This window comes from Protomyctophum bolini (assembly GCF_963924005.1).
Source record: "Protomyctophum bolini genome assembly, chromosome: 14".
NCBI classification, from domain to species: Eukaryota; Metazoa; Chordata; class Actinopteri; order Myctophiformes; family Myctophidae; genus Protomyctophum; species Protomyctophum bolini.
This window is the reverse complement of record NC_137875.1, coordinates 20,926,040-20,942,392: the sequence shown is the minus strand read 5'-3', so window position 1 is coordinate 20,942,392 and position 16,353 is coordinate 20,926,040. Positions and strand designations below refer to the sequence as shown.

Here is a 16,353-nt window from a genome sequence, read left to right as displayed (position 1 = left end):
AGGTGTCGATAATCTGTTCCCTTTCCTTTAATCCTTTTAAGCAGATACTGTGGAAGACCGGGGTTGTGCGGTGCAGGTCCAATGCAGCCAACACAATGTACGTTTCCCAGGTCTGGTTAGTCTGAAAGGGTTTTGTTTAAAAGTCGGCGAGCTCAAGCCGCGGTAACAAAAGCGGTATTGTCTTGTGGATCATGAGGAGCCAGGATATTTCTGTCACAATGTCTGTCTCCAGGACTGAGCTGATTAATATGAGGCTTGCTTGCTACAATGTAATTAGTTGTAAACACATTTGGACAGAGACCTTGCTCTGGCGTATGATGTCTCTCCAGAAGCCTTTCCCACGCTATTTCTCTGAGAAAGGCCTTCATACGCCGTGACATGTTTGGCTTGAAGCATCGGGGAGACAGACTCTTTTCACTCGGGTCTCCAGAACAAAGACAACTTTAATTCTCTTTTCATACAAAATATTTAATAAATATGACTTTCAAAAAAATATATTGCCAGATCAACACAAATAATTCTCAATTCATAACACAAGAGTCAAAAGGGGAAAAAAAGGACACGAAATGTTGCCATGATCTCAAAGGGTTAACAAATGAGATAAAACATGTTTGTCTTTTAAGAGCCTCATTTAAAAAGAAACGAATGTGCAGAGAGAGAGAACCGAGCAGAGCAGACTCCTGCAGAGCAAGGCAGTGTGTTTGATCACAGTGTTCCCATTGCCTTCCTGTTCAAGTACTCATGGTCTAGCTTAGGATATTATGCTGACTAAAATGCAGACATTGCATACCCCATCACGTGCCAGACGAGCTTTATTTGTAGATCAGTTCTCATCAGTATGCGACGTCGTACTATGGAGTATGAATCGTGCACGATGTATACTTGTTGCACACCGAAAATATCTAATCTACAAGCTCACAAATATCTAATCTACAAGCTCACATCGCAAGCTTGTAGGATCTGCCAATCTCGGTGCGCAACAAAGTATAAATCCAGCTTTAGGCTTAAAGCAGATGGGAGTTCTGGCGTGTCATGTTGATGCGTGATTTATCTTGAATTCTGGCGTGTCATGTTGATGCGTGATTTATCTTGCGAGTTGGCAGATTCGAACAGCCTTTTCATGTCAATGGTTAATTTTTTTTTTTTTTTTTTTTTTTTTAGAAACTGCTAAAGGACTTTGTTCCCTTAAGTGTTTATCTTTTTTTGTGGCAAGCAATATGTCTGCCATCATTGTGCATTCCTCAAAGCAGCCCTTCTCTTGTCTTTGTTTATTTCCTACCCCACTTGCATTACATCAAGGTCCTGGCAAAATAAAAACTAAATTCAAATTTGTAAAAAAAAAAAAAAAAGAAAAAAAAAACTTTCTTTCAGGCCAAAGTGCCCATCCTTTGTCTTCTTTGAAATTTTGGCATTTGTAGAAGTAAAAAGTAAAAAAAAAAAAAGTCATTGAAAGAAACGGTAAGCTTCCACAAGCTATCAAAACCTTCAAACTCTAGACAGAACATATAAATAAAAAGGAATGATATCTTAAGGCTCTTGATTATTAAGTTAATAAATCAAATATACACAATGATTAATAAAAAAAATGTACATATCTACATGTTCTAAAATCGACACATAAATTCTTCATATTGGCAGCAACTGCTGACATTGATCCCGCCCACCCCAAACAAAGAAATAAAAATAAATAATAAAGTTGATCTTTTTTTTTTACTCATTTTTTGACAGTTGCTTAGGTCTAATGCTGAAAAGGCACTTCTCCAAACTATTTGTTCATCACCTAGGGCGAACTCAAACACATACTAAAAAAAATAATTAGCTTTAGTGTTGAATGTCATGTGTACTTTTACTTGTACAACAAGAAGTAATACTAAAAAATATTTTAAATAACGCTGAAAAGAAAAACAAAGACTGGACCAGGGAGCCCCTCCGATGTCTCCGCCAAATTGGCGGGAAGTGAAATGCTTCGAGGACACTTGTTGCATCAAAGGTCTGCGGTGAAATGTATATCGGTGCCTATTATTTCCAGCCAACCAAAGCAACTGTCACCTGCCAGTGTAAGCCAGCTTGTCAAAACTTAAATTAACGCAGGGATGTAAATAATACCAGCTGCGGAGTCAAAAGAATGACACGACAGTTTAGGAACTACATTGTATCCCCCCAAAAAAACTTCCCCGGTTGACCCGCCACGGGGGTGCACGAGGGCATAGGGCTTGGTTGCACGGCAACGCAGCTGTCTGCTATACAATGTAATCCATCCTGTTTATGCTGTTTGCCGTCTCCAAGTCTCTGTTGTCCTGTTTATTAGTCCAATTGGGGTGTTTGCTGGGCGTGGAGTTGGGGATGGACATGGGAGTCCTCTCCTCGCGCTCCACCAGTGTGTATGCTGGCTGTTTGGCGAAGCGGCCCTTCTGTAGGTGCCTCTCCTTGTCGTCCTCGTCCCCCTCAGGGTGATTTGTCCTTATTTTGGCAATGATGGAGTTCTTGTCCTCGTAGTCTTTGATGGCCACCGTGAGGCCCACGTGTTTCTCTATAGGGTTCTTGATCTGGTTCAGCTGCTCGCGCACGTTGTTGGTGGTGTTGTCCTCCGAGCCCGCGGCAGACGCGCCGCCGTTCGCGCCCTGTTTTCGCCGGCGACGCACGCACCAGAGGAAGACGGACACCAGGACCAAGAGCCATATGACGATGAAGACCGAGCTGAGTAGGGGTACCAGGTAGTCTGCAGGGAAATACATAAAAGGGACAGTTAGTGTCGCATTGACGCAAGCATGCACGCTAAAGGAAAATGTATACACCATCTTATGATGGTGTCGCAGGGCCGAAAAGAACAGAGGTACACGCCAGCAATATTGCGTTGCTCACTTGTAGATCTGTTGTTTTTGGCAAGCGCTACCTTCACACGATGGGAGTGAAATTAAGCTTAACACATGATCCCCAATCCAAATGGAATAACATAAGGACCATGACAGTAGCATCAGCTCTTATGGCGTTTAAACCCATTAATCATTAGGAGTGAAATACAGCTAAACCACACACACAGTAAACAGTATAGAGTTCTTTTTGTGTCTTCCAAATTCAGCAAGAAAAATATTGATTTTAGGATATCAGATGGGATATCAGAATCCCATGATAATCCATGGTTGAGACAATACATCATTCAGATTCCTGCCTTTCCAGAAATTCTATTAATTGTGGGAACCCTGCATACAGTATAGAGAAGGCTAAACTGAAAACAAAGTGAGTGGTATTCAATGTTTTGCCTAAACTCAATGCTGGTACTTAAAGCTACAATCAGGGACTCATTTGAACCACGTGAACCCTAGCGTTCATATTCTCAGATCAGATCTAGAAGCTCACAATGCGTCGCAACACATTGTGATCTCAGGTGGTCGACGTACTCTTTCATTGAGAAATGTTGACCATGGTGTCAGGTGTAGAACACTGACTGGTTGACAATATCAATAAAGTTATTTGAAGCAGATGCACTGCCATCTTTATTGTAGTACGGTCATCACTGCAGTTTCCTCCGAAGCATAAAACTAAGAGTTGTAACCACTTCTGAGTTAACATGCTCTACTATATAAAATCTGACCTGTGCGCTCTGAACAAGCAATGAGAGGCAGTCAAACTGCAGTATGAGCCCACAGAAAAACCTGGCTAGACTGTAGTAGAGCATAGCTGTAGAGTGTTACCGCTCTCGTGTGAAGGCAGGGTAAGGCCGAACACGGCAGTGTGCGAGAACTAGGTGCTATTTTTCATGTATGTGTGTTACGTTTTTAACTCTGGTGTGCCGGTTTCTATTCAGGGCTACAGTATCCTACAACCATCTTCTCACCCGATCTGTTCCAAAAATCCTCCCACCCTTTATTTTACACATGCAAGTGTGTGCAAGTCTCGGGGAAAACCTAACAGACGTGAGCAGCGATAAACACAGTTGGAGGGAGGCGGTTCATACCAGTTTTGCTGGGGCTTGGCACGCGCACTTCCGCGATGGCTTGGATGATGGTGTTGTTCCCATTGCGTTTGCTCACCATGTCGATGAGCCTGTCAGTGATCTCTTTAATGGGGCTCCTGTCCAGTCTATGGTCCTCTGTCGACTTGAGAGGAGAAAGAAGAGGTTGGAACGCGTTAGCGTGGGTGTACGTTTTTCACCCGGTGATTATTTAGCTTGCTTTTGCATGCATTTCTTTGCTTGTTGTCAACCGCTATTAGCATAGCATAGCCAAAGCCACCACATGTCCCACAAGAGCATGCTTAATCTGTACCCCTCCTTAAAAATAAGCCTCAGGCCATTAAATAAGAGAGAGATCTTTCAGCGGCATGTTTAGTTCAACAAGTTTTCTTTTCAATAGTAAGAGTCAGACAAACAACAGCGCGTGTCCGCAGGGCGGACGACAGCCTCGAGAAATTACTTACAATACAGACGTGGATCTCGTTGCTGGCCGAGAACGACGGGTCACAGGCTATGGAGACGGAATGCTCCAAGGAGAGGTTCTTCACCACGTACAAGTGCCTCAGTTCCTTGCACACGTCCTCCACGGTCAGACCCTGGACACAGAGGCGAGAGAAATTAACTCATTGTTAACACATTAATTGCCAGGGGTTATTTAATCCAGTGATACTCAACCCCAGGCCCGCGGGCCACATCAGGCCCGCGGGACCATTATGACTGGCCCACCAATGAAAATCTAAAAAAAAGAAAAAAAAATCTGGAAAATGAAATAAAAATAAATAAATCTGAATGAAGTTATCTTTAATTACATTATTATAAGTAATACTATTAGAGTTGTACTATTACTCGAACGAAAATAAAAGCTTGGGGGGGGGGGGGAGATGCAATGCAAATGAAAGACATATACTGTGTATCCCTATTCCCTGACATAATTTTATAGCTAAACGGACAGAATTCTATTTTATTTGAATGATGAAACCCAGCTGCCATTAATAGTTGGAAATGCTAATTGCGGAAATTGCGGAATTGCGGAAATGGAATTTGCGGAAAATTGCGGAAATGGTAATTGCGGAAATTGCGGAAATGGAAATTGCGGAAATGGAAATTGAGGAAATGGAAATTGCGGAAATGGAAATTGCAGAAATTGCGGAAATGGTAATTGCGGAAATTGCTCTTCACTTATAGCTATCTATTTTCAGGTAGATTGTTTTATTTTACTCAGTCAGCCATATCACTACTCATTTTTTTTCATGAAAAAGGTCATAGCTGGGTAATCTATTTTCAGGCAAATTGTGTTTATTGTATTTTATTTTACTCAGCCATAACAATTTATTTTCTGTTAACCAACTTGCTGGCTGGCAGGCAGGCAGACAGCTACTCATAGACAGGCAGACAGACAGACAGCTACTCATGGAGAATTGGACAGGCAGGCAGTCAGACAGCTACTCATAGACAGGCAGACAGACAGCTACTCATGGAGAATTGGACAGGCAGGCAGACAGCTACTCATGGACAGACAGACAGCTACTCATAGACAATTGGGCAGGCAGGCAGACAGCTACTCATAGACAGACAGACAGCTACTCATGGACAATTGGACAGGCAGGAAGGCAGACAGCTACTCATAGACAGGCAGACAGACAGCTACTCATGGACAATTAGGCAGGCAGGCAGACAGCTACTCATAGACAGGCAGGCAGACAGCTACTCATAGACAGGCAGACAGTAAGACAGCTACTCATTGACAGACAGACAAATAACTACTCATGGACAGACAGACAGGCAGGCAGGCAAAGAGCTACTCATGTTATGTTATTATGTTATTATAACAGCTACTCATGTTATGTGCAATAATTTGTGCAGTTATGGAAACAGCTCTTTGTGTTTATGCAAGAAAATGTAACACATTTATTTATTTACATATTGTGTGCATGCACATTGTACTTTGATACATTTTGCGAAAATAAAGCAATTGAAAGAGAGAAGTTATCAAGTATCATTAATGTCGTAATTTTATCTACTGGCCCCTGGCCCCTTGCCATTTTTGTAATGTGGCCCACAGGTAAATCTATTTGAGTATCCCTGATTTAATCCATTAAATCAGTGGGCCCAGCAATTTATAGTAGCGGAGCACTTTTACCGACAGACCGGATGTTATCCCGGATGTGGCTGTAGCAGCTAAATGTAGCCAAAACACTCTAGAGCCGATCGACAACAACGGGAGTTATGATTAAATCTAACTCGGCTAGCGACGGGACCTCGGTGGGCCGTCAATCACATGATCGTTGCTTAGAATTGGACGGAATGATTTAGATCAAGAGTTATTAACGTTTTAAGATCTTCGGTCTCGTCGGCTATACAGGTTGGGAACATTTTCGATGGCGTCCCACTGTTGCGCAACATCGAATGTTGCGCAGCCTGTGTTGCTCCCAGCCTGTGGAGCGATCGGTTTTGATATCAATAATCTCCGTCCTGTTAATCAATCTCCGACTCTAGGTCATCAGACTGTACTAATTAACAGGACGGAGATCTCCGTCTGGGACCCTTAAACTGTAAATGCACATGGTGGTTGGGGGGCTAAAAAAAGAAGGAAGGGTCTACGTTGTGTCCAAGGCAATCCGTTTGACACCCTGGCCGGTTGAGGTCCGCCTCGTTTAGAATATTAAGCGGGGCTCACTTGCTTGCCACTATCTGCCGTCATGCTCGTTAGCCAGCTGCAGAGCGATGATCCTATGTGGTGACAGTTGCCCAGTGATCCTGTTATAGCTCAGACCCCACGACGTGACCTCGTAATTACTCTTACAGCATAGTTATGTTAACCACGTTAACTCTGGCGTCAATATACTGGGCACATTGTCAATAAAATCTTACATTGGATTTTATTTTTTAATTATCAATGGGGGTTTTTTTAATGTCAGATTGGCCATTTAAGTGGTTAACGAGTGGATTAGGCATTATGTTTTTTTGTTTCTGGGGGCTACCAAAACCTGTACGCAGACAAGCGACAAGAGACCTCCCCACCCCATTTCATCCTGGAACACATGTGCGCTATACACGACTGAACCCTTCACGAGACACGCGGACTGGAAACTTATTTCCCGGGAGGAGAGTCCTGATCGTTCACAGTTTACAGCTTTGACTGAGTTAAGGCTGGATGGAAAAGCAGGGTGGAGGAGGAGTAGAGGCATGAAAAATGACCCAAAAACCTTTAATTCAATCTCCTCCTCTCACTCTCTCTCTCTCTCTGTCGGAGGCAGTAACTCACTCGAGGCATGGTCTCCTTGTTGAAAGTGAAGGTGATGTTGGCACAGCTGTTGTCTTGGTAACTGGAGCTGGGGTGGCATTTGGTGGAGGGAGGTGGAGGGTTGGAGCGCCAGCACTCTCCGAGGCCCAGGCAGGGCCTCACAAAGCAGTGGCCTTCTCGGATAGGGACACAGCTCTGGCCTGAAGGACACCCGCCGCGACCTTTGGCACCCAGCTGACATGACTTTGGGCCACACCACATCTAGATTAGCAAACATGGTGAGAAAGTGTCAGGAGCATGCACACATATTGTGTTTCGTCCGGTAAAAGCTAACGTGCAATCATGTCAAACCACTATTCATGGAACACCATGGAAAAAAAAGAAGAAAAGAAAAAGCATGGTAAACAGGGAAAACTCTAAATGATGGAACCTCTACCATCACATTTTCCCACACTCAAGGATTGTGGGTACTCTGATGCGTTTCCTGGAATGGTTTTCACTCTACCATCACTTAATACTAATGTTAGTCACGACTGAAAGATTCTTCGGGATCCCCTTAGGAAAATGACAAAATAGTAATTTCTTATTGCAACTTAAAGGCGGCATCATGTTTAACAGCGAATTACAGTCAAGTCTTTTGTATAAATTTTATTTTTCCTTTCTTTTTCTTAAATAGTGCAACTACTGTCCCTCATGCACACACACCATGTCATTGTTTAGAATTATCTTATTGACAATTGTGATTATTCAGCCAGTGATTACTTGAGCCTGACAAGAACAGCAATATGCCATGTCCTTTTAAATCAAAATTAACCCGTTGTGACAGAGCAGCCTCTGTCAGAGTAATGTAATGTACAATATACATTCATTGTATTGTTTCTGTATGGTATGTGTAACAGGTTGACTCTCAGTCCCACAGAAGGTGCACATTCTGCTGTGACATGTGAATTAATATACTTGTGTTTATCTATGCAGATGCTGTAGTTTGGAAGCTGCCTTGATGGCCTGAAGAGAGCTCTGATTGCTTGTTATTAAATGCCTTGTGATTCGCTGACTGCTTAGCCAGGGGTGGAGTCAGGAGTCTATATAGAGGGGAAATGGCTCAGTAGAGTTTGTGCTGCCATGGGGAGAGGTTGACACCAGTACCTCTCTGTTCAAAGTTAAGTTGTTTGAGTTGTTTTGAGTTATTTATTTTCTTTATTATTCACTATTGTTGTCCAGGCCTGGAACTTATTAAAACTTATCTTCACCTGCAAGTCTGCCTCATGTCCAATATGTAATTTAAAAGGTTTTATTACTGACAAACAGCCGATCCACAATCCCACTTGGTAACACCGTTTAATCCCAATGTAGTTTGTTGAGCCATATCATTAGGTTTAAATGCATAGTTTTAAACCAAATAATTAATTAAATACAGATCAAGTCGAGTATTTTTTGATGGCCCTAAGTTGTTCAATATGTCTGTCAATGATCCAATATAAAACAAACTACCTATTTACCCTATTGACAGTCTGGAAATTAATAGTGTTCAGTGACTGTACTTGTCTCTAGAAGACACGTACAGGTACAGTTCTAAGCTGTGTACTGTATGTTTTGACAGGATACAGTATATGCCAGATGTATGGAGGATGGATATGACTGGAGATGCTGCTGGAGGTCTCGTCCGAGGATGAACCAGAGAGACGGACGCTCTATCGCTTTATCCATGGGATCCAAAGTGTGACCCTGACCATCACTTACACAACTGATAGGTAGTGACTGACTGGTAGGAACCTCGTTTTATATTTTCTTTCTTTCTTTGCTGCTGCTGCTTGTTGTAAGCTTTGTGTATACTAATGTGATTTAAAGTGTCGTTTTATTTTGGGACCCAATGACTGGGTGGCTGATGTTCAGTTACTGTTTCTGGCCCTGGAATTGAAGGCTGAAGTGGATCTACTGTGTATATGTTGAGTTGTATCTGAATCTACTGTGTCAGTGTATATGTTGAGTTGTATCTGTCGTTGAAGGTAGTGAGTTGTAACAAGGAACACATGTTCACATGGAATTGAAGATGATGATGTGGATCTACAGCGTGTCTGTTGTGGCTGTTGTTGAAGCGTATGAGTTGTGACAGGATGGCTGTATTGGTTCATGACTGGCTTGGTGGCTAAACCCATTACATACATTATATTACATATAAAGTCCTGGACTTCATTGTGTCTCATTCTCTAGATGGCTTTGTGTTATTACTTTTAAACTTAACCATGGTCATGATAAATGTGACCGGTGGGGATTAAACGAGTTAACAACCAAAGTAGTTATAGGAGACCCAGGAACTAACATTTGTTATTTTTAACACCATTGTTGTGTAACTGTTAGAAATACACTACGTCATTGCTGCATTGAACACACAGACTGCATCATCGCTGTATTGAATTCTACTCCTGTGCACTCCACCCCATGACACAATCCATTATAGCCTTTGATGGCCTATTGTGTTTCTCTGTAAAGTGACGTCCATGAATACAATGAAAATATTTAGATGACAGATCTGATCACGAGAATGCTTCTCAGACCAGCGCAGAGACACTCCGTGAACGAACATTTCATTTTGATTGCATCCTCCATCTATGGAGACATAATAGTATATTATGATGACCTTTACCCTTGTGCAGACGACCTTTCCATTGGAACAGTGGCAGGTGTTGCAGTCATCATCCCATTTGGCTCCATCAGGGGTGGCGTGTCCATTAACAGAGCAAGGTCGTCTTGTTACTGTTTAAAACGAAGCAAATGCGTTTAAGTATAATTGAATGAAGATCATGTGTGTGTCCGTTGGCGCTTTTCCACTACGTGGTACCGGCTCAACTTTTTTTTGGTTTTACATTTCAGAAATTCAGCACACATTTTACTAAAGACTTTTTTTAAAATCATATCTGTCGAGGTTCCAAGTGAGCTAAAACACTCGTTATTGCATCAAGATGGAGACCCTCATCCCGAATACTGTTAAACCTTTGAACTAACCATTTGTAAATATTGAGCAATTGCATGGTTTATTTCTCACCTAAAATATTAATAGGAACTGTACAGATTGTACTGTACAGATGCAATAGAGCAGAGGTATTTTTATGTAGCTATGCGTAAAGTACTTCCAGTCCAGGGGACTCGACTCATTTTGCAGTGGAAAAGTGCCATGTGCGAGTGATTTGCTCTTAAGAAGACACGTTACCTTCTTGACAGCGAGGTCCAGTCTTGTCTGGCGGACAGAGGCAGCGGTAGCCATTGATCTCATCCACACACGTGGAGCCGAAGGCACAGGGGGAAGACTGGCACTCGTTAATATCTGCCACAAAGAGGGAAAGCTACCAGTAAGGAACGGCTCTCCAACAAACTGCTCCCATGTAGCCACGTCGGAAATCTGCATGCACATCTAAATTCCCAAGGCCCGATTCACCAAAGTCACATGTGTCATTTGAACCACATGCGCCACTATGTGCACGGCAGTTAATAAAAGACAAGCAAACAAGCTTTAAATCAGCCTCGGACCATTTGCCCTGCGCGGCTCGATATTAAAAGCAGCATCATTAGCAGGTATGCGGGAGCTAAAGGCTGGACTTAATAGAACAAAGGGTTCGGAATGGGAAAGAATGTGGCCATCTGAAAGACTTTAAGAGGGAAAACAATCTGTGTAATCAGTGTCAGAGAGCATGGCTGATTAGCTGTTGGCCTGGTAAGCCCGTTTCCCCCCCGGGGACGGGCAGCGCAGCAGAGTGCTGGGCCCGCGCGGCGGAGTGACATGGACATGGCCGGGCCTGGCCCTCTGCCTAAAGCACACATAATTGGCCGGCTAGACCTTCCATTTGGAAGGGGCCGCGACCGTCCCACATTCAGATTAGGCCCAGTCTGAACCAGGGATCAGGGAGGGGGAGTTGACCACTTTCAACCTGGCACGATTTGAAATGTGCACCCTATGGCCTGTGTTTGACTAGGCTTTTACTAGATTGCTGAATTCCTACAATGGTCCATAATGCTTTGGTGCACTGCCCCTCCTTGTGGAGAGAGGGAGGCTGTGTGGGGGTGTGACTTGTAGTCCAGGAAGGAAGTGAGACCACATTTTCATGACAAATGTTGGTCATGAACGTGGCATCATGACTAAAATACATATCTAAAAACACACATTGCACAGTAAAAGGCCCAGGAAAGTGTTTCTTCTTGTGTCCTAAACACCATTGAAATAAGATCTGGTTGCAAAAGGGGTGAAGTGGCCCTTTAATACTCACTGATCCGACAGTCTGGACCGGCGAATCCGGGGGCACACTCGCATCGGTACCAGTTATCCCCGTCGACGCACGTTCCACTATTGTAGCTGCAAAAGGGCGAGAGGTGGAACAGTCGTTAGTGTCTTAAGTTTATCACTGGAACATCTCAGGAGACCATAAAGACCTTGCTGATGACATGCTGATGTATATATATATATATATCTGTCTGCTCTCACTTATGCGATTAACACTTCACATTCAAAACCATTTCAGGGGTGGAATTTTTCCTCCAATCAACATTATAATAACCATTTCTGGTTTAGGCAATCATGCTTGTTCTCTTTAATGGACACAAGTATGTATGGGTTTGGGAGTGAGCTCCAGAGCTGTGTGGTTAACTAAAGCGGTGCCTGCGGAGCTCACAATAGAGGGTTAGCTGATTTCACCCCAGGAATGACAGAGAAGGGTGTGTGCCTGTTTCCCTCTGGAGACAGCAACACAGAGAGATAAAGATAGAGAGAGAGAGAGCCTGCAGGTGAGAAACTATCGCACCCTGTTTACGCTAATCTAACTCTACAGGAAATGTTTGGCTTCCACTTACCAAGGGTGGGGACTGCAGTCGTTGGTATCTGAAAGAGAATGAAAGAAAAGAGAGAGGGAAGAGAAAGGGAGGGACACAGAGAGAAAAAAACAAGAGAGTGTGTTATTTTTCACATGCATTGGAGTGTTTAGGGCAGATGACAACACGGGGAGAGAGCACGTCTGAGCTTGCGTGTGCAGAGGCGTGTTGGGCCGGTCGGGGCTCCACAGCGACTGATTACTCTGCCTTATTAACTACGCAGAGCAAACAACGCCGGCGTCTCTCACCCTCCAAATGAGTTCCAGCTTTTCCTCTCCTCCACACCAGCAACCCCCCCTGTCCCCCCATAACCCCCCCACCCTCCCCTTCCCTCTCCCCAGTTCCCACCCCGACACTTCTTTCCCTCTGTCATAAAATGTAGAGAGAGAGGGGAATTTATGTTTTGGAGTACACGCATATAAGGGCAGGGATCCCGGCGAAGCCAGGGAAATGGAAGAGGGCTGCGGAACAAGCCGACATGTCACTGTTTGGACAGGAATGCACAAGGAGAGAGAGAGAGAGTGGTGGTGTGGAGGGGGGGGAACATCTGTCTCCACTTTCCTCCGTTTAAACTCCTTTCTCTTTCCCTCCCTCCCTCCTTCCCTCTTTCTCTCTCTCTCATGGCCGGCAACAGCCTGCAGCCAGAGGGAGGTGGAGATGGAGAGAGAGAGAGCAGTGGGATGGGGATGGGGATGGGGGGGGTTGAGGATGAAAGAAGGGCAGAGGTAAGGATCACAGTAGGGAGGGGGGGTTGGAGAGATGAAAGGTATACACGGGACTGACAAGAGATCTGGGACTGTTCTAGGCAGGGAACGTTTCATTTTTGTATTTTTTATTATCGCTTAACTGTTACTTCCCACCCTGACCTCAACGGGTGTTCTTGCCTTGGAGGCGTGTTGGTACTCACTTTGGGTGCAGGTGGGGCCCTCCCAACCCTCCTTGCAGACGCACGTGAAGGTATCGCCGCTCACCACACAGGTGCCACCGTTCTCACAGGGGTTTGGCAGGCAGCTCGAGTTCTTGGCTGAAACGGGAAATGGGGGGGGGGGGTTACTTTTAGATTACAATGATTGCAGGTTATCAGCTAAATCAACCGTCTTAAAATGCTAGCGTTACATGAAGAAAACCGATGTCGGTTTAGGTCGATCCATCAAAGAAGCTTGGTTCCTATTTCTCCTTTAGGGAAGTCAACATTCCGCATGCCTTGAAATAGATTATCAGTGGCAATAGGGGGGTGCTTGAGCCGAGAGCTGTCAACACGGAGGAAAAAACAAAAACGGAAAGAAAAAATGGTGGAGGGAGATGGGAAGGAAGGGAGCGATGACAGACCTCACAGATCTGGCAGATAAAAAAAGAGCTCTCCCTCAAAACTATGTATTAATACAGGCATGTTCTTTTGTGCGTTTTGGCCAAATAACCAGTGGACGTTTCTTTGTGACTTACCTATGTTGCATGTGGTCCCCTCCCACCCTGGAGAACATTTGCAATGGAACGAGTCTCCTTCGTCATGGCAAGTGCCTCCATTGTTACACGTAGCCTCGTCACACTGGCTCTCGCCTGTGAGGGGGAGCAACATTGAAATATTAGGATTGCTTAAGCTGTACACACACACACACACACACACACACATGCAGCAGATCAGTCTAATTGCACACAGCCATGAGCACATACCACGAGCCTGCACGGACAGACAACATGAGTTGGGCGGGATGCAAAGCAGAAAAGAAAAAAGGGAGGCTCTTACGGGAGTGGCAGGTCTTTCCCTTCCAGCCGTTCTTGCACTCGCAGAAGAAGTCAGTCACCAGGTCTCGACATGTCCCTCCATTGTGACACGGGTTGGTGCTGCAGTCGTCAATGTCTGGGAGAGAACATCAAAAGGAGCGTGATTTATGCTTCGGCATGACACGCAAATCGTCCGCCAAGCAGTAGGTGCACTTGAAACGAACCAGCTATGTTTGAGTGAGAGATTACGACATGTGAATAGATGATGATGCCAGGAATCCTACTCACTGATCTCGCAATGGTCGCCTTCCCAGCCATCTCCGCAGATGCACTGGTACACGCTCACTTTGTCAATGCAGGTACCTCCGTTGCGACATGGATTACTCTCACAGTCATTGATGTCTAAAGACGGGAGAAAATAAAATTAGTACTGAAGAAATGTACTGCAATTTGCTTTCAGCATTGGAATGGCGATCTCCGCGCGCCCCTTACTCTCATGGCAGTAGGTGCCTCGAAAGCCCTCCTGGCATTCACAGCTGAACTGGCCCCCGGCCTGGCTCCGGCAGCGACCGTGGGGACCGCACACGTTGGATGAAATGTAGCGCTCTCCTCCTGGTGTGCTGTTGGATGCAACAGCGACCGTACAGCTGTCAATCACTGTGAATCAGAGGAAGAGAGAGACACCCACTGAGTTCAGGTGACAGTATGGGGACTAACTGACGTGAAAACAGCACACTCAAAATCAACAAATAATCATCCGTGAATCGTAAAACGTTGTTTTGCATCAGAATTCATGCTGCTTTTGTCAAGAACGTGATGGAAATACTTTATAAGAAGAGGCAACGGCAATAAACTGGGCTTTCGGACTGATCTTTTTCACTCTATGCTGAAATCCCCCTCTTTTCCCCCACGTCTGATCTGGTTAGACAAGGGGGTAAATTAGCTCCCCTGTAAACACTAAATTCCTGCCAAGAAAGAGGAATCACACGGTCTATGGTATCGGGCTCCGTGGTTGGTCCACACGCGCGCACACACACAAAAATGTGCACACTCATTGACAAAAAAAAGAAAAGAAAAGTCGAGGTAGCCCACCAAGTCATTACCAAGAACACACACAGCGCTATCAGGCTTTTGCCAGATTTTCACTAGACTCGGAGGAGGGGAAACTTTTTGGAAACAACTCTGCTGGTGGAAGAGGAGAGGGGGGGGGGGGGGGCAATCCATCAAAGAAGCTTGAGTCAGAAAGCAGCCCACCTTGGCCTATGGAGCTTTTTGCCGTTTGAAACTGAAACTTTAGGTATTGCACCCATGGGAAATGTGTGGGCAAAGAGTTCGGGCGAATGGCTGAAGTTCGAGCATTGCTACGCAAAAGGCCTGGAAAGTTTGGTACGATATGAGAAGAGCAGGAGTTTGTAGCTGTTGGGAGACGGGGGAGACGTTATGGTGCCGCACACCGAAAATAGAAGTTGGCTGTCGACACCGCGTTATGGTGACGCGCACCGGAAATGGCCGATCTACAGCCCACAACACCTCACAGCGTGATGGATTGTGAAGGCTAAACCGAGCCTTACCTTTGCACGTGGTGGTGCGACAGTGGTCTTTGAGGTGAGAACAGTTCTTGCCCTCGTAATCCTCTGAGCAGGCGCAGTAGTAGTCCGTGGCCAGGTTGAAGCAGGGCGCTCCGTTCTGACATGGGTTGGGCAGGCAGTAATCGATATCCAGCTGAGGCAGAAAAAAAAACACAAGGGTATTGAAAAGAAGAGCGATGAACCCGATAGCTGACATAGTTTTCTGCAACACTAAACAGAGCACAACCCACAGCATCCTCCCCGCAGATGATGCCAGGACACACACACACACACACACACACACACACACACACACACACACACACAGAGAGCACTCCCTAGGAAAGGAAAAATAAGGCAGAGACATAGGAGCCGTCCTCTGAGTCTGGGGTTCAGTGCTAAGGAATGCATCCCTCTGTAGCCAGGAGCAGCTTCAACAAAGCGCTGCCTTTAAAAAGGAGGATTGTGGAACAAGAGCCATTTAAGAGGGTGGGGCAGGAAAAACTGTTCACAATGAGCCCCGAATATCCAACAATGCTGGCAGAGGAGAGAGGACAAGACTAAGATGCTAAATGATAGAAGGGTGATGCATGCGTTTCTGTGTGCGGTTAGTGGCGTGCATGACTGATGAGCGTGGTGACAGACGTTGGAGGAGCCATTTTCGCTTTGGGGTCTCTCACCTGGCAGAGGTTTCCTGAGAAGCCAGCCAGACACAGACACTGGAATCCACTCACATCGTCCTGACAGCGCCCGCCATTCAGGCACGGAGCGCTGGCGCACTCGTCGATGTCTCTCTCGCAGTGCTCCCCGGCGTAGCCCGGCGGACACATGCAGCGATAGCCGTTTACCAAGTCCTGAGATAGAGAGAGAAAGAGAAATGGAGAGAGTGAAAAAAAACAGAGGTTACCCTCACGTTGCCAAGAATTCAGTAATCACTTTGAAAGGGTGGAGTCTTGAACAATAACTGTCAAAGTGGGAAGAGAATGAAGAGTAGAGAGGGAGAGGCTGTG

At 45.2% G+C, this 16,353-nt stretch overlaps 1 protein-coding gene across 1 annotated transcript in view; it reads right to left on the bottom strand.

The window, feature by feature from the left end:
• Nucleotides 1-425: 425 nt before the first annotated feature.
• jag1b (jagged canonical Notch ligand 1b) overlaps nucleotides 426-16,353 on the bottom strand; it is a 34,709-nt gene continuing 18,781 nt past the window's right edge. Inside the window, exons 12-26 of the mRNA XM_080782623.1 lie at nucleotides 16,024-16,197; nucleotides 15,347-15,497; nucleotides 14,268-14,432; nucleotides 14,064-14,177; nucleotides 13,798-13,911; nucleotides 13,497-13,610; nucleotides 12,961-13,077; nucleotides 12,036-12,063; nucleotides 11,456-11,541; nucleotides 10,405-10,518; nucleotides 9,841-9,950; nucleotides 7,218-7,457; nucleotides 4,417-4,548; nucleotides 3,956-4,097; nucleotides 426-2,719 (exon numbers count right to left, since the gene is read on the bottom strand). Of these exons, the coding sequence (XP_080638749.1) occupies nucleotides 2,241-2,719; nucleotides 3,956-4,097; nucleotides 4,417-4,548; nucleotides 7,218-7,457; nucleotides 9,841-9,950; nucleotides 10,405-10,518; nucleotides 11,456-11,541; nucleotides 12,036-12,063; nucleotides 12,961-13,077; nucleotides 13,497-13,610; nucleotides 13,798-13,911; nucleotides 14,064-14,177; nucleotides 14,268-14,432; nucleotides 15,347-15,497; nucleotides 16,024-16,197 (2,280 nt within the window). The 3' untranslated portion in view covers nucleotides 426-2,240. The remainder of the gene's footprint in view (nucleotides 2,720-3,955; nucleotides 4,098-4,416; nucleotides 4,549-7,217; nucleotides 7,458-9,840; nucleotides 9,951-10,404; nucleotides 10,519-11,455; nucleotides 11,542-12,035; nucleotides 12,064-12,960; nucleotides 13,078-13,496; nucleotides 13,611-13,797; nucleotides 13,912-14,063; nucleotides 14,178-14,267; nucleotides 14,433-15,346; nucleotides 15,498-16,023; nucleotides 16,198-16,353) is intronic.